This window comes from Pelophylax lessonae (assembly GCF_965119305.1).
Source record: "Pelophylax lessonae genome assembly, chromosome: 2".
NCBI classification, from domain to species: Eukaryota; Metazoa; Chordata; class Amphibia; order Anura; family Ranidae; genus Pelophylax; species Pelophylax lessonae.
This window is the reverse complement of record NC_138769.1, coordinates 566020173-566045970: the sequence shown is the minus strand read 5'-3', so window position 1 is coordinate 566045970 and position 25798 is coordinate 566020173. Positions and strand designations below refer to the sequence as shown.

The 25798-nt window shown below is 41.2% G+C and overlaps 1 protein-coding gene across 2 annotated transcripts in view; it reads left to right on the top strand.

Annotated features, from left to right (window-relative positions):
* GLS2 (glutaminase 2) overlaps positions 1-25798 on the top strand; it is a 144282-nt gene that overhangs the window by 70777 nt on the left and 47707 nt on the right. The window contains exons 3-5 of one of the 2 annotated variants that reach the window (XM_082246243.1): positions 6079-6200; positions 8705-8834; positions 20225-20304. In XM_082246243.1, the coding sequence (XP_082102369.1) occupies positions 6079-6200; positions 8705-8834; positions 20225-20304 (332 nt within the window). The remainder of the gene's footprint in view (positions 1-6078; positions 6201-8704; positions 8835-20224; positions 20305-25798) is intronic. The other variant, XM_082246244.1, reaches the window with a different exon arrangement.

Here is a 25798-nt window from a genome sequence, read left to right as displayed (position 1 = left end):
TCATCATTGTGGCCCAGCCTGCCTCAGCATGCAAATATACAGACACTCAGATAAGATGTTCCTGGAGTGATAGGTTGTATACGATAGTATAGAGGTGATGTGCTGAAAGGACAGGCGTGAGTAGTGATAGCAATGATAGGCACTCAATAGTAATGTTCAGGAGTGTTAGCAGGTGGTGATAGATAGTATGCAGATAGGTTAGCAATCATGTACAAATAACAGGTGGTAGGGGACAGCAGATGAAGTGTACAGGAATTGCTAACTCAGTGCAAGGATATAGATGGTAGTAGACTCAAGAGCTAGCAATCTATGTAACAGTGCAGATGATAGAAATAGTAATGCATAGATAGCAACAGTCTTTAGTATGCAAGAGTAGATAGTGTAAGTTGATAGGAAGGAATCCCCTGTGGGGTACTTATCACTAGTTGGTTTAGAGAGATGAGGGGTTCGGTAATGAGATAAGGATCAGGTAGCGAGATACAGGATCAGTAGCGAGATACAGGATCAAGTAGCGAGACTCCGGTCTATCCAGATACTGGGGAAATAGCTGGAGGCTTCGGCAGCGTCAGACAAGGCTGTATAACAAGCGGTTTGCACGAACACCTTGTGAGTGAAAGCCGGCGATTGAAATAGCCGCTCAGAGCGGCGCCTAGTGATGACGTCATGAGAGTTAAAGGGACAGGTAGCTATATGCGGAAGAAATGGGCTGGAAGGGTACCGAAGGTACCAGAATCTTACAGTACCCCCCCCCCTTAAGGCCGGCTCCGGAAGGCCTATAGCACTGGTCTCTCCGGGTATTTGGAGTGGAACCTTCGTATAAGCCTGGGAGCGTGAACGTCAGAAGTATCCAACCAGGTGTCGTCTTGGGGTCCATAGTTTTTTCCATCCTATGAGATATGAGATATTGGAGTTTCCCTCTGTGGATACGAGAATCCAAAATCTCCTTAATCTCAAATTCTTCTCAAATTCTTCTCCGCCCTCAACTTGTACTGGAGGTGGAGGCGAGATGGTAGGTCTTATTCCTTGGTTGGGAACATGTGGTTTCAGTAGCGACACGTGAAAGATGGGGTGTATTTTAAGATCTGCCGGTAAGGTGAGTTGAACTGCAGCTCTCCCAATGAGCTTCTCAATTGGGAAAGGCCCAAGCTTTTTACTGGGGATCTTTAACCTTAAGTTTTTCATAGATAGCCAAACGAGATCCCCAATAGCATATTGAGGAGAAGGTCTTTTACGGAGGTCGTAGTACCTTTTTTGTTGGCTATGAGCATGTGAGATGGTGGTGTTAAGTAAACCCAGAGAGTCTTTTATTTGGGTAAGATAGTAAGAGGCTACTGGGTTACTTGATGGCAGGATGCGTGGTGGAAGAAGTGTGGGATGAAACCCATAGTTTAGGTAGAATGGACTTTGCTTAGTAGTACTGTGGGTTGCGTTATTGTAAGCAAATTCTGCCAGAGGGAGGAGGTCCACCCAATCATCCTGTAGGTATGAGGTGTAGCAACGCAAATATTGTTCAATGCACTGGTTGACTCTTTCAGTTTGTCCATTGGTCTGAGGGTGGTAGGGAGAAGTAAGTTTTCACTCAATTCGTAGTATATGACATAGAGCTTGCCAAAACTTGGAGATGAACTGTGAACTGTGAACCTCGGTCCATGTAGCTTGAACACATGTTTCACTAATAATTCCGCTGTTTCCTTAGATGAAGGTAGTCTGCGAATAGAAATGAAATGTGCCATCTTTGTCAGATGGTCCACTGACACTAGAATGGTAGTAAATCCTTTGGAAGGTGGTAATTCTACTATAAAGTCTAAGGACACAACTTCCCATGGAACTTTGGGTATTGGTAGACTGCAAAGTAGACCAGATGGTTTTGTAGTGTCAATTTTGGACCTTGCACAGATGTCACATGAGGAAACAAATTTTTGTACAGACGTCTTCATATCAGGCCACCAAAATTGCCTGGTAAGCAAATTGAATGTCTTAGTCATACCCATATGTCCTGCCATAGGTACGTCATGTGATAATTCCAAGATCTTGGTACGCATACCAGGAGGTATGTAGAGTTTGTCGTTTAAGTAGAGGAAGCCTTCTGCATCAGCACTTAGTTGTGGTGGTGGTGAATCCAGTCCTATACTGTGCAGAATCTCTTCCTTCAAGGAACGAACAACACCAATAATACGGTCATGGGGTATTATAGGAAGTGAAGGGATTTCGGCGCAGTTATCTTCGGTTAGCCGTGATAGCGCATCCGCTTTTTTGTTTTTGTCTGCAGGTGTGTAGGTCACTAGGAAGTTGAATCTTAGGAAGAATAATGACCAACGTACCCGGTGGGAAAGAGTCTTGTTGGTCTGAAGGTATTGGAGATTCTTATGATCTGTATATATGAGTATTGGCAATCGAGTACCTTCAAGTAAATGTCGCCAATTTTCTAGTGCCAGTTTTATGGCAAGCAACTCTTTTTCACCCACTGGGTAATTCACCTCTGGGCTACTTAGTGATTTAGAGAAAAAAGCAACTGGGTGGAGTGGTGAAGTATTCGTTGGTCGTTGGGAAAAAACTGCTCCTACAGCCATATTTGACGCATCTACCTCCAGGATGTATTGGAGGGATGGGTCTGGATGGCGTAGTATGGGAGCAGAAGTGAAGCTTGATTTTAACAAGCGGAAAGCTTTATTTGCTTCTTCAGACCATTTGAATGGTTTCTTTACACTTGTAAGTTGTGTGAGCGGTCTCACAATAGAAGAGAAGTTCTTGATGAACTTCCTATAGAAGTTTGAAAATCCAAGGAATCGTTGTAATGCCTTACGAGTTGTTGGTACAGGCCAATCCAGTATACACGATATCTTGCTCATATCCATCTTGATACCGTTCTTAGATATGATGTATCCTAGGAATAGTACTTCTTCCTTATGAAATAGGCATTTTTTCAATTTTACGTATAAATTGTGTGCGAGTAATCTGGATAGCACAAGTCTTACATGTCTTACATGTTCGGACAAGGACTGAGAATAAATGAGTATATCATCCAGATATACCACAACACAAACATCAAGTAAGTCTCTAAAGATTTCATATATGAATCGCTGAAATGCTGCGGGAGCATTACACAACCCAAAAGGCATCACTAGATATTCGAATAATCCGTATCTGGTTCTGAATGCCGTCTTCCACTCATCCCCATTACGGATTCGGATGAGGTTGTATGCCCCTTTTAGGTCCAATTTTGAAAAGTAGGTAGCTCCGCGCACTTGTTCAATGAGTTCGGGAATGAGAGGTAAAGGATAGCGATCCTTTATCGTAATGGTATTTAATTGCCTATAGTCAATAATAGGCCTGAGACTTAAATCCTTATTGCGGACAAAGAAAAGTCCTGCAGCTGTGGAAGAAGTAGAGGGTCTAATAAACCCTTTCGCTAAATTCTCATCCAAGTATTCCTTGAGATGAGAAAGTTCATCCTGAGAAAGAGGATAAACATGACCGAAAGGTAGTTTACTATTAGGGAGTAGATCAATAGAACAATCGTAGTCCCTATGGGGAGGCAATACTTGAGCATTTTTCTCAAGGAAGACTTCTGATAGATCCTGATAACATGGTGGTGGTGAAATTTCATCTGACACCATGGACAGGATTTTTTTATATGATTGGAGGTTACACGTGGTCTCGCAGTAGTGAGAGGAGAAGGTTAGAGTCCGTGTTTTCCAATCAATGATTGGTTGATGTATGTGTAACCAGGGAAGTCCCAAAATAATGGGAAAATGTGGTGAAGGTAATACATCAAAAGTGGTGGTCTCAGCATGAGACTCGTTAGCAGTAGCAAGGAGTGCTTGTGTCTGATTGGTAATTGGACCAGAAGATAACGGAATACCGTTAATAAAACTAACAGAGACAGGTTTAGATTTTGAAATAATAGGTATTTTATTTAAAGCAACAAAACTAGTGTCAATGTAGTTCCCACAAGATCCTGTGTCGATCATAGCCTTGGTGGTGATCCTATTGTGGTCCCACTGTAAGGTCAAATGAATAAAAAGATAGGGATTAAAAAAAGAAGTCGTTAATCCCCCAGCAAGACATGTGAACACTCACCCTCTTTTCTGCGGACAAGGGGACAGACGCTTATCAAATGATCCGGGGAGGCGCAGTACATGCAGAGATTTTCAGATCTTCTCCTGGCTCGTTCAGTAGACGATAATGGTGGGTGTATGGTTCCTACCTCCATAGGAGTAGGGTCAACGGGCGAAACCCGAGAAGGATTGGATAATGGTACTCCCATTTTCTCAGCCTTTCTTTCTCGCAGTCGCCTGTCAATATTGATGCTGAGTTGTATTAAGGCATCCAAAGTGCCAGGTAAATCCGCTCGGGCGAGCTCGTCTTTAACGGCTTCTGATAACCCGAGTCTGAACTGGGTTCGCAAAGATGCATCATTCCACCCTGAATCAAGGGTCCATCTTTTGAACTCTGCTACGAAGTCTTCAACAGGTCTCCTTCCTTGTTTTAAAGCCCTCAATTGGCTGTCAGCAGTACTCTGCCTATTTGGGTCTTCATATAAGCTAGCGAGTTCTGCTAAGAATAAAGGATAGGAGTTAAGAAGAGGGTCATTTTTCTCAAAGAGAGAGTCTGCCCAAGCCCGTGGATCACCCGACAAGTATGAGATAGTGGTGCAGACTTTAATTTGGTCTGTAGTGTAAGTACAAGGTTTTAAATTAAAAAGCAATTGACATGCGTTTTTAAATTCACGAAATTTTTTCCGATCACCTGTAAACACTAGAGGAGGGTTTATTTTGGGCTCACGAGGTTGAGCAGCAGTGAGCTGTGAAACACGGGCTATCTGCTGTCTCAAAGTCTGATTTTCATTTTTCACTTCGGCAAGGGAAAGGATTAATGCATCTACCTTTTGTGTTAGTTGTAACACATGAGTGGCTAATTCTGCTGAATCCATTTTTTTTTCAGGTTCGTGCAATCTGTAACGCTCCGGCGTTTGTTTAGTGAACTGGATTTGCAGCTGCAGAATTTCCACTCAGTAGTCATGTAGAGATGTGTTGAATTACCATATCCAACTCTCCAGACTCATCATTGTGGCCCAGCCTGCCTCAGCATGCAAATATACAGACACTCAGATAAGATGTTCCTGGAGTGATAGGTTGTATACGATAGTATAGAGGTGATGTGCTGAAAGGACAGGCGTGAGTAGTGATATCAATGATAGGCACTCAATAGTAATGTTCAGGAGTGTTAGCAGATGGTGATAGATAGTATGCAGATAGGTTAGCAATCATGTACAAATAACAGGTGGTAGGGGACAGCAGATGAAGTGTACAGGAATTGCTAACTCAGTGCAAGGATATAGATGGTAGTAGACTCAAGAGCTAGCAATCTATGTAACAGTGCAGATGATAGAAATAGTAATGCATAGATAGCAACAGTCTTTAGTATGCAAGAGTAGATAGTGTAAGTTGATAGGAAGGAATCCCCTGTGGGGTACTTATCACTAGTTGGTTTAGAGAGATGAGGGGTCCAGTAATGAGATAAGGATCAGGTAGCGAGATACAGGATCAGTAGCGAGATACAGGATCAAGTAGCGAGACTCCGGTCTATCCAGATACTGGGGAAATAGCTGGAGGCTTCGGCAGCGTCAGACAAGGCTGTATAACAAGCGGTTTGCACGAACACCTTGTGAGTGAAAGCCGGCGATTGAAATAGCCGCTCAGAGCGGCGCCTAGTGATGACGTCATGAGAGTTAAAGGGACAGGTAGCTATATGCGGAAGAAATGGGCTGGAAGGGTACCGAAGGTACCAGAATCTTACACAGGGCCCTCCTGTCTTCTGCTATCTATCTATCTATCTATCTATCTATCTATCTATCTATCTATCTATCTATCTATCTATCTATCTATCTATCTATCTATCTATCTATCTATCTATCTATCTATCTATCTATCTATCTATCTATCTGTCTTGACCCTTAGACATGATATGTTATCAATGTTATCAAAGACTACGATTGACATACTTCCACTGATATATATGTATCCGTTATCTACTTTTTTTTTCACCTTGGTTGAGATTCCCTGTCTAATGTTACAGACTCTGCAGTCAAATGGATTGCTTTCATCAGACCCAAGGCTGAAGGACTGCATGGACATGCTTCATGAAAATATACAAGAGTCTTTCCTAGGAGCGATCATGGACCTAGAGCTCTTTCAAAAGTAATACATTTACTGTATTTGTAATGGGGAATTTACAACAAAACTCATAGCAGATGATCAGAAATTAGCTTTAGGTTTTCTAAAGCACACTAAAAGGATGGCACCTTTTTTCTTAGCAAATACACTATATTGTCAAAAGTATTGGGACGCCTGCCTTTACACGAATATGAACTTTAATGGCATTCCATTCTTAGTCCATAGGGTTCAATATTGAGTTGGCCCACTATTTGCAGCTTCAATATCTTCAACTCTTTACGGAAGGCTGTCCACAAGGTTTATGAGTGTGTCTATGGAAATTGTTGACCATTCTTCCAGAAGCGCATTTGTGAGATCAGGCACGGATGCTGGACAAGAAGGCCTGGCTTGCAGTTTCCCCTCTATTTCATCCCAAAGGTGTTCTATCAGGTTGAGGTCAGGATGCTGTGCAGGCCAGTCAAGTTCCTCCACCCCAAACTTGCTCATCCATGTCTTTATGGACCTTGCTTTGTGTACGAGTGCGCAGTCATGTTGGAACAGGAAGGGGCCATCCCCAATCTGTTCCCACAAAGTTGGGAGCATAAAATTGTCCAAAATGTCTTGGTATGCTGATGCCTTAAGAGTTCCCTTCACTGGAACAAAGGGGCCAAGCCCAACCCCTTAAAAACAATCCCACGCCATAATCCCCCTCCACCAAACGATTTGGACCAGTGCACAAAGCAAGGTCCATAAAGACATGGATGAGCGATTTTGGGTTGGATGAACTTGACTGGCAAGCACAGAGTTCTGACCTCAACCCAATAGAACACGTTTGGGATGAACTAGAGCAGAGACTGCGAGCCAGGGCTTCTCGTCCAATATTGGTGCCTGACCTCACAAATGTGCTTCTGGAAGAATGGTCAAACATTCCCATAATTCCCCTCCACTAAATGATTTGGACCAGTGCACAAACCAAGGTCCATAAAGCCATGCATGAGCGAGTTTGGGTTGGAGGGTCCAACATTAGTGCCTGACCTCACAAATGCACTTCTGGAAGAATGGCAAACATTCCCATAGACACACTCCTAAACCTTGTGGACAGCCTTCCCAGAAGAGTTGAAGATATTATAGCTGCAAAGGGTGGGCCAACTCAATACTGAACCCTACGGACTAAGACTGGGATGTCATTAAATTTCATGTGCGTGTAAAGGCAGGCGTCCCGATACTTTTGACAATATAGTGTATGTCAGTCCCAGACTGGGATTAAAGACTAGTTAAAAAACACACAACCTTTATTTTCCAATTTCTGGTAAATTGAACATAGCTATTATGTTTTAGTACAGGTAAATGATTATGATGTACTATATTTGGTCTGTTCCACCACTGGCTTATTGTATCCTAGATCTAGCAGCAGGGGAATTTACAGACAGCGTAAACGCCCCATATGATCTATACTCGAGATTGTGGTGAAGTCTGAAGATTTATTAAATGTGCAAGGAGTGGTGTACAACTACAAACAATAAGAAATGCATATACAGTGGGGAAAATAATTATTTGATCCTCTGCAGATTTTGTAAGTTTGCCAACTTACAAAGAAATGAAGGGTCTATAATTTTTATCATAGGTATATTTTAATTGATAGAGACAGAATATCAACCAAAAATCCAGAAAAAACCCATGATACAAATGTTATAAACTGAGTTGAAGTTCAGTGAGTAAAATAAGTATTTGATCCCCAAGCAAAACATGTACTTGGTGGAGGTAAGAGGTACTGAGGTAAGGCGTTTGTTACCAGGTTTGCGCACTCAGGAGGGATTTTGGTCCACTCTTCTATACAAATCTTCTTGAAATCCTTAAGGTTTTCCTATCCCTTGGCAACTCAAAGTTTCAGCTCCTTCTATAAATTTCTGGTCTGGAGACTGTAGGGAAGGGTTAAAATCTTTTATTTTTTTTTTTTTTTTGTCCCATCAGAGAGATTTCCCTAACTTTCTGGGAATAGACAACAGAAGGTCTCTCAAAAGTGAAAGGGAAACCCCACTAAGAAAGTTTTTATAGATATTGTACCTACAATATTATCTGACGTTATATTTCTGTTATTATTCAAAAATCAGTAAAATGCTTTAAAATAAAGTTGATTTTTTTTCTCACATGAACAGGGCAAATAACAGTGTGTGAATCCCCTCTGCAGGATGCAGACAGCAGTAAATACTTGGGAGGGGTTCTAACCCTTACCTATTCTATGTAAAACTAAAATAAAACTTTGCCTTGCAATACAATTTAGGCATAGTGACATTTCATTTTGTAGTGTTAGATGTAGTATTCATCACTACTTATTATACACCTTATTTATTTTCTTTGACATGAATCTGTTTGTTTTGCATATATTTATATTCTGCTCAGCTAAAAAAAAAAATAAAGCTTCCCCTAAAAACAATAAATTTATGCTGGAAAGTACTGGATAACTCTAAACAGAAAAAAGGGACATAAATGTAATTTAATATAATCAGAAAATCAGAATTCATATTACTTTATTTGTATCCTCTCAACAGGTGCGTCCAAAGTAGTATTGTGCTCCTGACTCAGATTGTCTGTAAAAAGTTTGTGATTCCAGATTTTGAACAGTTCACATTACACATAAACCGGCTATATGAGAATGCCCACATCATAAAGGAGGGAGAGGTAAGCACCCTGCATAGTCAATAAATGTATTTAGTCTTCTAGATGTTTATTACAAACTCAAGACCCCAAGTCACAATGCTTTCATTTGCAAGGACTATATAAGTATTCCATAAATACTAATGCTATTAAAGGCAATACATCTAATATACCCTGGTATATGCACCACCAGGAAATAGTGAAACACATTGACCACAGTGTGGTATCAGGGAAAACTAAAAAAACACTCATTAGTCATTTTCATTCCGTTTTGTTAATCCCATAATTATTGTGTTAAAGATCAGATATGATTACGTACTATATGATATCAAAAAACCTGTGAATATATAATAACCTACACATTTTTCCCATTTGTCGTTGGAGACTATATGGGTAAAAAATTGTCTTAGGTTATTCGATTTTAAACAATCCCTGGTTGTTTGTTATGTGTTTTGTATGTTCTAACGAGGACAACTAGGATTTGCCCTCGTGTTTATATTTTACACTTTATTGTATATTAAATAAAATTATTTTAAACAAAATTTGTGAGTCGCTATGATTCATTTCATGATGTGCCTTAGAAAGTCCAGTCATATGTTTTTGTGAGGGGTCAACTGCGGTTTGGTTTTCCAACCCATGACCCCTCACAAATTTCTCTCTTCTTTCCCTATTATTTTTGGATGATGGCACGAGTTGGGTAGTTCATTTTCTTTAATATTATTGTGTAGTTCAACCTACTGGCCACAAACCAATAGAATGTTACCATATTTGACCATACGCTGGTATAGGCGAACCATAAAGATAGCTAAGTTTGGTCCACAAGCTGGGTTTGCAGATTGTAGACCTGATAATAATATACAGTGACCACATGCCATAACAGACACAGTCATAATGTAACTAGATTTTCCATTCTGTTGTTTCTGCTTTCCATTACCTGGCCTTAAGGCTCCGTTCACATGTAGGCGTTTTGGGGCGTTTTTGGGGAGTTTTTCTGCTCTAGGATCAGCTCTCAAAACGCCCAACAAGACAAATCCTATTCATTTCAATGGCTCCTGTTCACATCTGAGCGTTTTGACGCTGTAAACAAAACGCCCAACGCTCAAAAAAGTACATGAGCTTCTTTTTGGGCAGATTACAGGCGTTTTCCATTGGTATCTATTCAATCAAAAAACGCCTATAAATCGCGGTAAAAATCGCTGTAAAATCGCAGTAAAAAACGCGCGAAAACGCTACGCTCAGGTGTGAATGTAGCCTTAGAGTTCACCGTGTGTAAAGCTGTCCATAGTCTTTAGGGGGCAATTTACCATCAGGGCAATAAAATCTTCAAAGCAAGCACTGTAAGAAATGGAAGTTCATTTTGATCACATCTAAGAATATTTTTAGAAGAAAATCATTTCTTGGTGAGTTTGACTATTGTTAGTCTAGGCCAGGGTTTCTCAACCAGGGTTCCATGGAGCTCTAGGGTTCCTCAAGAGGTTTCTATGGGTTCCTTAAGCAATGAATAATTTCAGCCTCTCAGATAAGTTATCACTGACATCATTGATCTTTTGTAGCTATCTGTAAGGGGGTAATTCATCCCATTGACCATAAACGTGAGGAACATTCTTCCCACTGATGATCACATTAATGTATCATGAGTTGATATAGCATTTTTTTAGCAAGGGTTCCCTGAGACCAGAAAGTTATTTTAAGGGTTCCTCTGTGTTGTAAAGGTTGAGAAAGGCCGGTCTAGGCAATAGCAGTGCTTTTGTGAGTGGTTAAAAGGACAAAAGAGATAGGTTAAATTAAGCTAATTTTTTTACTTTTCTTCACATACGTTCAGTTCACCAAAACATAAAGAATATAGTATTTTTTAATACAGTTGTCATTTTGCTTCCTAAGGATTCCTTTACACTCAGTGTGTGCACACTACAGCATATGCCTGTTGTAGTGCAGTTCAATTTATTCTGAATGTACAGTATACAGTATACATTATATAAAAACGCACCTGCTTTGTCCTTTTTCATGCTTTGATGCAGGTTAATGATGACCCATTCAAAGTGAATGGACTGCTTTAACATAACTCCGCATCAGTGCATGAAAAAAACATAAATTAGCTGAAAATACCATTTGCAGATTGAAATATTGTTTTTTTGCAGTATTTTGCAAAAGTTATTTGAAAAAATGATCACATGGTTACCACCCCTGAAAGGAAATGTACAGTAGTTTTATGTATATTGTCTTTATTATAGTCAGGACTGTAAAATGTTATATACCATATATACCGGCGTATAGGGCGACTGGGCGTAGAAGACGGCCCCCTAATTTTCCAGTTAAAACGTAGGTTTTGGGCTATACTCGCCATATAGGACTACCACCCTACCCCCCTACCACCCTACCCTAAATGGAGGCAACACCATTTAAAAACATCAATTTTGTTTACACCCACCAATCTGTCAGCCCGCTGGATGTGCAGTAATACTGTATGTATCAATATGCTAGTAAAATCAAAAGATCAAAGCATTAGCAGCGCTTAACATCAATTATAATTGCATAAGTCCTTCAACTTATACAAAAAAATGTCCATATAAGAAAATATCTGTATAGATCACCTGGTGAGGATTAATTCTTCATAGGATGGTAGGTAATGGTTATAGGAACAGATATTATACATGTGACCGTCACCACACCTTGTGGAATACTGCTCCCTTTGGATATTAACCACTTTACCACTGGAGGATTTTGCTGTCTTACGTCTAGGCCACTTTTTGCGATTCGGCACTGTGCAATTTTAACTGACAATTGCGCGGTCGTGCGACGCCGTACCCAAACGAAATTTATGTCCTTTTTTTCCCACAAACAGAGCTTTCTTTTGGTGGTATTTGATCACCTGTGCGATTTTTACTTTTTGCGCTATAAACAAAAAAAAAGTGTAAATTTTGAAAAAATAACAATATTTTTCACATTTTTTAAAATGAATTCCCCCCCCCCCCCCCCAAAAAATGTAGAAATCAAAATTTTTTTACATTTTTGGCCAATTTGTTTTCTGCTACCTATGTTTGGTAAAAAAAATTGCAATATGCGTATTTTGATTGGTTTGCGCAAAAGTTATTGCGTTTACTAACTAAGGGAAAGATTTCTGTCATTTTTGGTGTTTTTTTTTTAACGAGTAATGGCGGCGATCTGCGATTTTTTGCGGGACTGCGACATTGCGGCGGACAGATCGGACCCTTGACTGACATTTTTGACACTTTTGGGGGTACCAGTGACATTACTACAGTAATCAGTGCTATAAATATGCACTGTTACTGTAAAAATGACGCTGGCAGGGAAGGGGTTAATTTTATTGGAGAGGGCGGGGTTAATGTATGCCTGGTGCTTACTAACATGTGTGGGGGGAGGTGACTGAGTGACACAGGGACAGATCGCAGGTTCAGTTATGCTGAACCCTGCAATCTGTCACTGTCTGTCACTTAGGAGATCCGCCCGCTTTGTTTACACAAGGTCTACGTCGCTGGGCGGGAACTAACCACTTTGCCGCAGTAGAGCTCGAGTTGGCACGTGGTTAAACTCACCAGAACGATACTCAGATAAGCTTTAAATCAGATCCCCTTTCCTTGTCATGATCTCCTGTTCAAATCAATTACCATTCCAGACAAACTCTCAGGCTCTCGCTCTAACCAGGTTAATTTGACTGGTAGTCATGGAAAAGGAAACACACTCATAACGTAACTCCGTATAATTGCCTTATTATAAATAACCCCCCTACATAGTTGCACTTACACAATGTAACAAGTTTAAAAGCATAGCATCAGATCAACCAAGTGTGCGTCTCTCACCATCATACCGTCCAGCCTTCAGCTACATACAGTATACCGCACTGAGGCAATCATGGAAAGGCAGGCAGCTATTCTAATTATGTATATCCAGACATAAAAGAATACCCAGAGACATAGCTTGGATAACTAAATGGCCACGGCCTTTATTTATTGGTTTCAATAAAATTTATTAACAATAAAATATCAAAATTCATCATAAATATTTTTTCACACAACCAACATATTCAACTAAAGAACCCAACCCAGCTTTTGAAGCTCGGGTTATCTTAAACATTAATAAATTACCATAAAACTTGTCCCCCTTTCTTTAAAAGGTGACCCACCACATAAATAAGGCCGCAACAGACATGGGGAGGGAGGGAGGGTCGCTCCGCCACTGCTAACCTTCTGAGGCGACTGACAACCCCGCGCTCACGGAGCCCCCTTTTTATAGAGGTTCCCTGCCTTTGCAGAACCTTCCAGCCTTTCCACCAATCATATTCCAGGATGCCTCATCTGACCTGTTACAAGGCTCCCCCCACTTCTCCTTATTGGAAAAGGGGAACCTTGAAACTGTCTTAAGTTGCCGCCTTCCCATGAGGAAAAAAGGGGATAAGGGTGGCTTTGAAACCCCTTCCCCTTTTTTCCCATATATTCTATTAATAAATACAAAGCCAGCTCGGATTGGCTGAGTCAGAGGTTGTAACATCATCAGCCCACCTCTCTGACTCAGCCAATCCGAGCAGGTTTTGTATTCATTATTAGAATACATTGCTCGCCGTTATTGGCTCAGTGCAGTATACTGTGTGTAGTGGAAGCTACGGTACATACAGTATTATCGCACATCAAGCGGGCTGACAGATTAGGGACGTTTAGTTAGGGACTAATTATGTAAAAGGTTCAAATTTTATACTCTGCGTATAAGACGACCCTCTGATTTCTGGTGGATGTTTTTAAGGTTAAAAAGTCGTCTTATATACAGCATATATACGGTATATATATATATATATATATATATATATATATATATATATATATATACAGTGCCTTGCGAAAGTATTTGGCCCCCTTGAACTTTTCGACCTTTTGCCACATTTCAGGCTTCAAACATAAAGATATAAAACTGTAATTTTTTGTGAAGAATCAACAACAAGTGGGACACAATCATGAAGTGGAGCGAAATTTATTGGATATTTCAAACTTTGTTAACAAAAAAAACTGAAAAATTGGGCGTGCAAAATTATTCAGCCCCTTTACTTTCAGTGCAGCAAACTCTCTCCAGAAGTTCAGTGAGGATCTCTGAATGATCCAATGTTGACCTAAATGACTAATGATGATAAATAGAATCCACCTGTGTGTAATCAAGTCTCTGTATAAATGCACCTGCACTGCGATAGTCTCAGAGGTCCGATTAAAGCGCAGAGAGCATCATGAAGAACAAGGAACACACCAGGCAGGTCCGAGATACTGTTGTGGAGAAGTTTAAAGCCGGATTTGGATACAAAAAGATTTCCCAAGCTTTAAACATCCCAAGGAGCACTGTGCAAGCGATAATATTGAAATGGAAGGAGTATCAGACCACTGCAAATCTACGAATACCCGGCCGTCCCTCTAAACTTTCAGCTCATACAAGAAGAAGACTGATCAGAGATGCAGCCAAGAGGCCCATTTTTACTCTGGATGAACTGCAGAGATCTACAGCTGAGGTGGGAGACTCTGTCCATAGGACAACAATCAGTCGTATACTGCACAAATCTGGCCTTTATGGAAGAGTGGCAAGAAGAAAGCCATTTCTTAAAGATATCCATAAAAAGTATTGTTTAAAGTTTGCACAAAGCCACCTGGGAGACACACCAAACATGTGGAAGAAGGTGCTCTGGTCAGATGAAACCAAAATCAAACTTTTTGGCAACAATACAAAACGTTATGTTTGGCGTAAAAGCAACACAGCTCATCATTACCCTGAACACACCATCCCCACTGTCAAACATGGTGGTGGCAGCATCACTGAGCTCGAGCTGTTTTGCAAGGAGGAATGGGCAAAAATTTTAGTCTCTCAATGTGCAAAACTGATAGAGACACACCCCAAGCGACTTACAGCTGTAATCGCAGCAAAAGGTGGCGCACCTTAAGGGGGCTGAATAATTTTGCACGCCCAATTTTTCAGTTTTTTATTTGTTAAAAAAGTTTAAAATATCCAATAAATTTCGTTCCACTTCAAGATTGTGTCCCACTTGTTTTTGATTCTTCACAAAAAATTACAGTTTTATATCTTTATGTTTGAAGCCTGAAATGTGGCAAAAGGCTGAAAAGTTAAAGGTGGCCGAATACTTTCGCAAGGCACTATATATATATATATATATATATATATATATATATATAAATACAGTAAAACCTTGGATTGCGAGCATAATTCATTCTAGAAACATGCTTGTAATCCAAAGCACTCTTATATCAAAGCGAATTTCCCCATAAGAAATAATGGAAACTCAGATGATTCGTTCCACAAGTCCTTCAGTTTATAGTCTATATACAAAGATTATAGCAATGTGATAGGTTGTGTAACCATAAAATGTCCATCCACAATATGCAGCCTTCCCAAGGGGATTAGAAGCAAAATCTAGCAGAGTTACAGAATATAAGAGAGAAGAGAGGCGCCACTAAGTGTAGCAATATGGTTACATTTAATGAAGATTCAACATTTAGCAACTCACATGGTTGATGATTAAAATAGGCACACCTAAGTATGCAGGCATCCGGGGTAAAGCTGTCCACATAGACCATCTTCTGAACCACCGACTCTCACCACTGTCAGTCTGCAAACGTGACCAGGAAGAATAGCCTGCAGTAGAGTGATCTGAAAGTGAGGCTTTGAATCACTCGTGGAGTGCAGCGTGGAAGGGATAATGAAGATGGCAGTGCGGAGGATGGTCTATGTGGACAGCTTTACCCCAGATGCCTGCATTCTTAGATGTGCCTATTTTAATCATCAACCATGTTAGTTGCTAAATATTGAACCTTCATTAAATGTAACCATATTGCTACACTTTAGAGGCTCCTCTCTTCTTTTTTATACATGACGCTAATTGTATATCAAGACATTGCTTGTATATCAGGTCAAAATTTATTTAAAAAATGTGCTTGTCTTGCAAAGCGCTCTCAAACCAAGGTTTTACTATATAGATATGTATTTTTTTTTTTTTTAGGCAAATATAAAACATAGAATATCAGTGTTTTCCCCTCTGCTTTTCTGTCAGCGGGACAAGTTTTATGCTTCTTTTCACATTTTTTCTCACCAACAGTAACTGTCAGTTACACAAATTGTGCTCTTTAGCTCACCCCAAATTCTCTGAGAGTCCTTTGTCTTCTATTACATTTTATTTGTACTGTAAAATAATTTGTATCAACAGAGTAAAACACACCTAACAGTTTAAGTACTTAAAAAAATTAATCTAAAACAACATTTTGGTGGGGATAAAACATTGCTTCAGGAGCTCAAATACAAAAAAGAAAAAACCCTCCAAATATTGTTTTGTTCTCTCTCTTTCTCTAGCCCTAAATCTCTCCTTTAGCTTCTTTTTGCTTGGTGTTAATGTCATCGCCCATTTTGAAAATCTTTAAACGTTTGGTGGGATCAATTCTTTCTTGACACCCCCACGGGCAATTTTTTTCCCCCTATAATTGTATTTTTCTCAGCAGAACAATTGTCTTCAGCCATCTTCCTAATAAAGATAATTGAAGCAGTCTACGGTGATTGTTCAACTGAGCATTGCAAACCACCCTATAAGTGAAAGTAGTCTGGGTTTTTCATTGTTTTACCTACTGTTCTTTGGACATCTTGTTTTCTATTGTTGCCTACTAAAATTAAAGATTAAAAAAAAAAAAAAAAAATAATGCTCTGATACTCTGTTCTGATCCTATAATGATCATACATTTTTTATGGCAGAATATTCTGTACATTTTACAGACATTATTGAAACATTCTTGCTGGCTCCTGTTAGGGTGGACCAAACAATCTAACATCCTTACCAGCAAATTGCACTTAAGGGCTCTTATGGACAGAACAGAGTGTACTTATCAACATGTTTTGGATAATGTGAAAAAACACGTTTTTTGCCCCATTGGTTTTTAATTGTTAAGAATCACTTGGTTTAATCAACCGTACAGAAGTACCATATGTGCAATGTTTACAATACAAACAGTATTGTTAGCACTAGTATTTGCTTTTTCTCACCTTTTATATTCACCAGCTCTTGGGCATTATCTGACTTTATTTTAGCATAGTTATCTCATAAAAGTAAAAGTAGCCGGTGAAAATATTTGCCTTTTAGATTGTGTAGCCCACAAACAGTTTTATCAGCACAAGTGATTAGATGGACTATTTCTATGTAATGAATAATCAGCAAAGATTTGCCATAGTTTACATATAAGTGACGGAATATTTTGCCAGACACAAGGGATAAAAGGTATCCACAGACATCAACTTGATGTCTGTGGACCGTGCTGGAGTGCACGAATGTTGGGATGATCACTCTTCCAAACTGGAGATGTTTGTCAATCCATGGAGTGCACGAGTGTTGGGATGATCATTCTTCCAAACTGGAGATGTTTGTCAATCCATGCTAGAATGATCTGCACATACAGTGCATCTGGAAAGTATTCACAGCACTTCACATTTTGTTATGTATTCCAAAATTGTTTAAATTCATTATTTTCCTCAAAATTCTACAAACAATACCCCAAAATGACAATGTGAAAGGGGTTTGTTTGAAATCTTTGCAAATGTATTAAAAATAAAAAAATGAAAAAAATCCCATGTACATAAGTATTCACAGCCTTTGCTCAATGCTTTGTTGAAGCACCTTTGGCACCAATTAATTACAGTATCTCAAGTCTTTTTGCGTATGATGCTACAAGCTTGTCACACCTATTTTTGGGCAGTTTCTCCCATTCTTCTTTGCAGGACCTCTTAAGCTCAATCAGGTTTTATGGGGAGCGTCGGTGCACAGCCATTTTCAGATCTCTCCAGAGATGTTCTATCGGGTTCAAGTCTGGGCTCTGGCTTGGCCACTCAAGGACATTCACAGAGTTGTCCTGTAGCCACTCCTTTGTTATCTTGGCTGTGTGATTAGGGTCGTTGTTCTGTTGGATGATGGACTTTTGCCCCAGTCTGAGGTCCAGAGCGCTCTGGAGCAGGTTTTCATCAAGGATGTCTCTGTACATTGCTGCATTCATCATTTCCTCAATTATAACTAGTCTCCCAGTTCCTGCCGCTGAAAAACATCCCCACAGCATGATGCTGCCACCACCATGCTTCACTGTAGGGATGGTATTGGCCAGGTGATGAGTGGTACCTGTTTTCCTCCAGACATGATGCCTGTCATTCAGGCCAAAAGAGTTCAATCTTTGTTTCATCAGACCAGAGAATTTTGTTTCTCATGGTCTAAGTGTCCTTCAGGTGGCTTTTGGCAAACTACAGGGGGCTGTCATGTGCCTTTTACTGAGGAGTGGCTTCTGTCTGGCCACTCTACCATACAGATTGATGGAGTGCTGCAGAGATGGTTGTTCTTCTGGAAAGTTCTCCTCTCTCCACAGAGAAATGCTTGAACTCTGTCAGAGTGACCATCAGGTTCATGGTCATCTCCCTGACTAAAGCCCTTCTCCCCCTTTCACTCAGTTTGGCCAGGTGGCCCACTCTAGGAAGTGTCCTGGTGGTTAAAAACGTCTTCAATTTACGGATGATCGAGGCAACTGTGCTCATTGGGACCTTCAGTGCTGCAGAAAATTTTCTGTATGGTTCCCCAGATCTGTGCCTCGATGCAATCCTGTCTCAGAGGTCTACAGAAAATTCCTTGGACTTCATGGCTTGGTTTGTGCTCTGACATGCACTTTTAATTGTTGGACCTTCTATAGACAGCCGTGTACCTTTACAAATCATGTCCAATCAACTGAATTTACCACAGGTGGACCCCATTCAAGTTGTAGAAACATCTCAAGGATGATCAGTGGAAATAGGATGCACCTGCGCTCAATTTTGAGTGTCATGGCAAAGGCTCTGAATACTTATTTTTTTAAATAAATTTGCAAAGATTTTAAACAAACTTCTTTCACGTTGTCATTATGGGGTATTGTTTGTAGAATTTTGAGGAAAATAATGAATTTAATCCATTTTGGAATAAGGCTGTAACATAAAATGTGGAAAAAGTGAAACACTGTGAATACTTTCAGGATGCACTGTACATGTCTTTAGGCTTCAGGATAAGTGCTTAAATTATGCCTGCACATTTGATTTCTTTTTAATGTCTGTAGCCAGACTAAAGCAACAGGATAAGCAGGCTTAATTTGAAGGGTATCAGACATCTTTGTTGGTCAGCTCATCTTTATTATTTATTAATGTATTTAGTACAGGTGTTTAAGCAGCGCAGTCAATTTAGGCAGCACTTTACACATACATACACTATATTGTCAAAAGTATTGGGACACCTACCTTTACACACACATGAACTTTATTGGCATCTCTGTCTTAGTTCGTAGGGTTCAATATTGAGTTGGCCCACCCTTTGCAGCTCTAACAGCTTCAACTCTTTTGGGAAGACTGTCCACAAGGTTTAGGAGTGTGGGAATGTTTGACCATTCTTCCAGAAGGGCATTTGTGAGGTCAGGCACTGATGTGGACGAGAAGGCCTGGCTCGCAGTATTTGCTCTAATTCATCCCAAAGGTGTTATATCGAGTTGAGATCAGGACTCTGTGCAGGCCAGTCAAGTTCCTCCACCCCAAATTCGCTCATCCATGTCTTTTTGGACCTTGCTTTGTGCATTGGTCCAAATCATTTGGTGGAGCGGAGATTATGGTGTGGGGTTGTTTTTCAAGGGTTGGGCTTGGCCCCTTAGTTCCAGTGAAAGGAACTCTTAAGGCGTTAGCATACCCAGACATTTTGGACAATTTCATGCTCCCAACTTTGTGGGAAAAGTTTGGGGATGGCCCCTTCTTGTTCCAACATGACTGCGCACCAGTGCACAAAGCATGGTCCATAAAGACATGGATGAGCGAGTTTGGGGTGGAGGAACTTGACTGTCCTAACCTCAACCTTAGGGATGAATTAGAGCAAAGACTGCAGCCAGGTCTTTTCGTCCATCATCAGTGCCTAACCTCACAAATGCACTTCTGGAAGAATGGTCAAACATTCCCATAGACACACTCCTAAACCTTGTGGATAGCCTTCCCGGGAGAGTTGAAGCTGTTATAGCTGCAAAGTGTGGGCCAATTCAATATTGAACCCTAAGAACTAAGACTGGGGTGCCATTAAAGTTCCTATGCATGTAAAGGCAGGTGTCCCAATACTTTTGACAATATAGTCTATATTGTACATTCACATCGGTCCCTAACCCTCAAGGAACTTAAAATCTAAGGTCCCTAACTCACATTTATACACACACATACTAGGGTCAATTTAGATTGGAGCCAATTAACCTACAAGCATGTCTTTGAACATAACTACCCACCTTGGTGGCATTCAGAAGTTCTGTAGACCAGGAAGTGTTTACAGAATAGCAATAGATATAAAATAGTCTAAATGCTTTGTTCTCAACCACTTTATGTATTTATCTTCTTTTTAGGTGGCTAACTACATTCCACAGCTTGCCAAAGTCAGTCCTGACAAATGGGGAGTGTCACTTTGCACTGTAGATGGACAAAGGTAAGAAATGTGGTTCACATTTACACAAAAACACACTACCTTACATAGATATAGGAATTTAAAGAATACAACTAATAAATATGAGAAAGTATAGGCAGTGGCGTAGCGTGGGTTGTCAGCACCCGGGGCAAGGCAAGTAATTTGCGCCCTCTAACCCGCAGGATTTTAGCACTCGAGTCTCTTCCACTAGATTAGGTAAAGAAACCCTTACCCCCCTGTATTATTTGTTATGAAAATACTGATGTAATTAAAATAAAATGCATCTAAATACAAGTTTGAATGACCAGCGTGCCCCCTTTCAATGCAGAGAGACCAGTATACCCCCTTTCAATGCAGAATGACCAGCGTGCCCCCATTCAATGCAGAGAGACCAGCGTGCCCCCTTTCAATGCAGAGAGACAAGCGTGCCCCCCTTCAATGCAGAATGACCAGCGTGCCCCCATTCAATGCAGAGAGACCAGCGTGCCCCCTTTCAATGCAGAGAGACCAGTGTGCCCCCTTTCAATGCAGAATGACCAGTGTGCCCCCTTTCAATGCAGAGAGAGCAGCGTGCCCCCTTTCAATGCAGAATGACCAGTGTGCCCCCTTTCAATGCAGAATGACCAGCATGCCCCCTTTCAATGCAGAATGACCAGCGTGCCCCCTTTTAATGTAGAGAGACCAGTGTGACCCCTTTCAATGCAGAATTACCAGTGTGCCCCCCCTCAATGCAGAGAGATCATTGTGCCCCCTTTCATTGCAGACAGACCAGAGAGACTTACCTGCAGCGGCGGCTTTTCCTCAGTTCCCCGCGTCTCCGAGTCATCCCGCCTCCTCCTCGGCCAATGGCATGCGATCGCCTTTCGGCCAATCAGGAAGCAGGTCTCGGACCCGCTTCCTGATTGGCCAGGAGGAGGATCCGTGTGACAATGGCAAATTTTCATTCGCTATTGTCACACAATGGGTGGGCTCAGGGCGCACTGCTCTGCGCCCCGGGTCCACCCTTTTTTGAAGCCTATTAGAGCCTCTGGCTCTAATCAGGTGATAAGAAAAAAAACCCCACTCTGTGACAGCGTCAGGCTGCTGACTCACTCGCTGCTAAACTGACTGAGCAGTGAAGAGAGGCGCCATAGGCGGGGCTTGGCTTGTAATGCCACCCCACCCTACACCAATGGACAGGTGAGGCACAGTCCAGCCCCGACCCGCCATTTTCAGCCATAGGGCGGCTGCGCTGTACATCTCCCAGCCTAAAGATGGAGGCAGCCGCAGACATTGTGTGAACTGTGTATGTCAGAGTCAGACAGACAGAGTGACACTGCGGATGCGCCCCCCCCCAGATGTTGCGCCCGGTGCGGCCGGCCCCCCCTGCACCCCCCACGCTACGCCACTGAGTATAGGGAGGCTGACTGGCTACCCTGGGTTTGACCTGGTGCTGGATAGACTATTGCTCTAAAGTATTGTATGTCACATTACTGTGGACATATCTCAGGTCTATTGGTGCGGGGAAGGGGTCACCCCTCGTATTTACTGTTTTTTTCATTCCAATGGAAATGTGAGCCTGGCATATTGCTTTTATTCCATCATATTTAATACATGTACACTACACTGCCCGGCCAAAAAAAAAGTCGCTACCAAAAAAAACGGTCACACACTCTAATATTTAGTTGGCTTTGATTACGGCATGCATTCGCTGTGGCATTGTTTCGATAAGCTTCTGCAATGTCACAAGATTTATTTCCGTCCAGTGTTGGATTAACCACTTTACCACCGGAGGATTTTGCTGTCTTCCGTCCAGGCCACTTTTTGCGATTCGGCGCTGTGCGACTTCAACTGACAATTGCGCGGTCGTGCGACGACGTACCCAAACGAAATTTACGTCCTTTTTTTCCCACAAACAGAGCTTTCTTTTGGTGGTATTTGATCACCTGTGCGATTTTTACTTTTTGCGCTTTAAACAAAAAAAGAGCGTTTATTTTGAAAAAATAACAATATTTTTAACATTTTTTTATATGAAATTCCCCTCAAAAAAGATGTAAAAACCAATTTTTTTAAAAAATTTTGGCCAATTTGTTTTCTGCTACCTATGTTTGGTAAAAAAAAATCGCAATAAGTGTATTTTGATTGGTTTGCGCAAAAGTTATTGCGTTTACTAACAAAGGGAAAGATTTCTGTCATTTTTGGTGTTTTTTCTTTTAACGCGTAATGGCGGCGATCTGCGATTTTTTTTGCGGGACTGCGACATTGCGGCGGACAGATCGGACCCTTGACTGACATTTTTGACACTTTTGGGGGTACCAGTGACATTACTGCAGTAATCAGTGCTATATATATGCACTGTTACTGTAAAAATGACACTGGCAGGGAAGAGGTTAATTTTATTGGAGAGGGAGGGGTTAATGTATGCCTGGTGCTTACTGACGTGTAGGGGGGGAGGTGACTGAGTGAGTCATGGACAGATCGGATGTCCAGCTATGCTGAACACTCTGATCTGTCACTCCCTGTCACTATGGAGATCCGCCCGCTTGTGTTTACACAGGCGGGCGGATCTCCACACTAGATCCCTGGCGATCGGGGCAGAGCAGCGGCGATCGCCGCTGCTCCTCCCCTGGCCCGACTCCCGCTGTGAATGAAAACAGCGGGAGCGAGCCTCCGGCGGCGCGCAAGCACCGCCCAGAAGGGGGAGTGTCTGACGACGTAGTACTACGTCGTCAGACGATAACGAGCCACTCTGCCGCAGTAATATTACTGTGGGCGGTGGTAAAGCGTTTAATCTTTCACCAAGATCTTGTATTGATGATGGGAGAGTCGGACCACTGTGCAAAGCCTTCTCCAGCACATTCCAAAGATTCTCAATGGGGTTAAGTTCTGGACTCCGTGGTGCCCAATCCATGTGTGAAAATGATGTCTCATGCTCCCTGAACCACTCTTTCACAATTTGAGCCTGATAAATCCTGGCATTGTCATCTTGGAATATGCCCATGCCATCAGGGAAGAAATAATCCATTGATGGAATACCCTGGTCACTTAGTATATTTAGGTAGTCAGCTGACATCATTCTTTGGGCACATGCTGTAACTACTCAATAGGAGAGTTACTGCATGCTTAGTTTAGTTAGTTGCTTAGTTAATTCCAGGTGGCGACTTTTTTTTTGGCCAGGCAGTGTATATTCTGTTTGTGAATTTGAGTCGGAGATTTGCTGTAATTGTATGTTTGTGAGAGTGGACTCACTGAAATTGTACTGTTCTTGGACTGTTAGGCCCCTTTCACACAGGCGATCCGATTTTCAGTTTTTCAGACAGACCTAATCAGATGCTCCATGCATCTCTATGGGGCAGCGAGTGTCAGCGAGACATCTCCGCTGACACCTGCCGCTATCCGATCCGGTCCTGTCCGTGAAATCCGGATGCATGGAAACCCTATTTTCCATCCATCTGGAGGATCGGATGGGATCGGATGAGAACGGACAGGCGGTTATCTCCCCCTAGAAGACAGTGGGGATCTGACAGCTCAGTCTCTGCACACAGAGTGGAGACGGAGCTGTCGTCCGCCTGCTTAGTGGGGAATCGGCGGATCGATTTTAGCTGGATTCAAAAGGTGACATTCAGATTAAGTGTATGTTCTTGCAGCTTCAAGGAAAGTGGTGGGCATGCAGACAGGCAAACCACCAAGGACAAAAAGTATAAAGCAGGTATATAACTATTCATGATAAAACCTTTTTCAATCAGAAAGATAACTCATGATGGGGCAAAAGGGGATAATAAATGGTGGTAAGGGGAGAAGGGAGAGGTTGTTAAAAGAGTGGGATGAAAGGGAAGGGAAAAGGGGAGGGGAAGGGAAGGAAGAGGGGGAGAAAGGGGGGGGGATGTTGAACAAAGTTGGGGGGAAAGGGGGGTTGAGGGTAGAGGAAAACTGGGGAGACGGGAAGGAAAAAGGGGGGGGAGTGGCAAAAATAAGGGGGAGGAGAAGGGGGTTAGTACCCTTGTCAGTTTTTTAGTTTTATTTACAGCTCCACAAGAGAAGTGTACCCCCACTTCTTGTGCTTTTGGCAGCAAGTTATAGGAACTTTCCAAAAGCAACACGGACTGAAAATATTTTATAGTAGAGTAGAGGCTAGAACCCCTGCCAAATTTAAATTTTTGTCTGCATTCCTATGACAGATTTTTACCTCACTTCCTGTCTAGTGAAACCATTGTCAGCAGGACAGGAAGTGAGGGGAAATCTCTCTAACAGAGCTCTGGATAACAGTAAAAACCCATCGGGTGTTCGTATCCTTCCCCACTCAGTCAAAAAGTAGAAAAAAGTCTTTGGCCTGCATAACACTTTAATACCTTTATTAAAAAACCTCCAAAGCAGGGTGCAGGTAATTGAACCCTTTGTCTTGTAGTGTCAAAGGGTAGAGAGGGACAGACCACTACACTCTACAAGACTACTTTGTAGCCTTTCAAATAAAAAAATGCTAAGGCAGTCCTACAATTTTTAGTTTATTCTATTTGAACTCCAGCCCTCCTCTACAGGATGAACTACCTATATCACACATTTATCCTTACCTGCCACCCCCTCTGTATTCCTTCTAGCTCTGGTGCCTGAGTCCTGACACAGTGCAATCCGATTAACTTTCTGATCAATAAATCAGTAGTGCTTCCTGAACTTGGAGTTATTACAGAGTTACTGTCAGGTAAGGATAACAGAGGTGATATATTCTGGTCGCGGAGGCAAAAAATCCAAAATCCAATGTTATGATTGGATTAATACACTACCTGCGACATGAACTTCCTGCAAAAAAAAAATAATAATTGTAGAATTAAGAAACACAGTACAATGAGGAATATTGAGCATTTTTAAATTCAAAAACCAATAAATAAATTAAGGTGTCATAACAATTTAAATTGTTTCACAATTTTGATAGAAACTGTTGGTGGTAGGCTGTATTGATCTGTTTTGTTATTTTTTCAAATGAACACCGGTTTAACTTCCCTAGCTGTACCTAACTGGTTATAAGCTGGAATATCTGGACATTTATTATCAACATCCTTGACTGTAGGTAGAATATACTGCAGGTCATATGACTGAAACACATGAACAATCTAGTGCAGAATAGTTAATTATATTTGTAAGTGAGAGCCTAAGTGCAGCCAAGAAACAAAATAGAAAAATCAGCACAAGGGACATAACTCCCAGTTAGTATGAAATGTCCCTTATTGATTATTATTCATTTAGTATTAATCTAAATATTTTGTCTCACAATATGTTTTGCAATAAAATTAATTCAATATGCATTCATAAATATCAAATAGGTGTTGCTTTTTTTTTTTTTTTTGCAATAAATAGCTATTTAACAATCGAATGCCTACGTTATAAACATGCAAGGTGGTATACCTCATCATTTTTACTGCTGTTTATGTCACCTTTAGAACTATTTAGCCAATTACCATATATATATATATATATATATATATATATATATATATATATACATTCCACAAGATTTTTCATGCGGGCAGACGGGTACAGACAC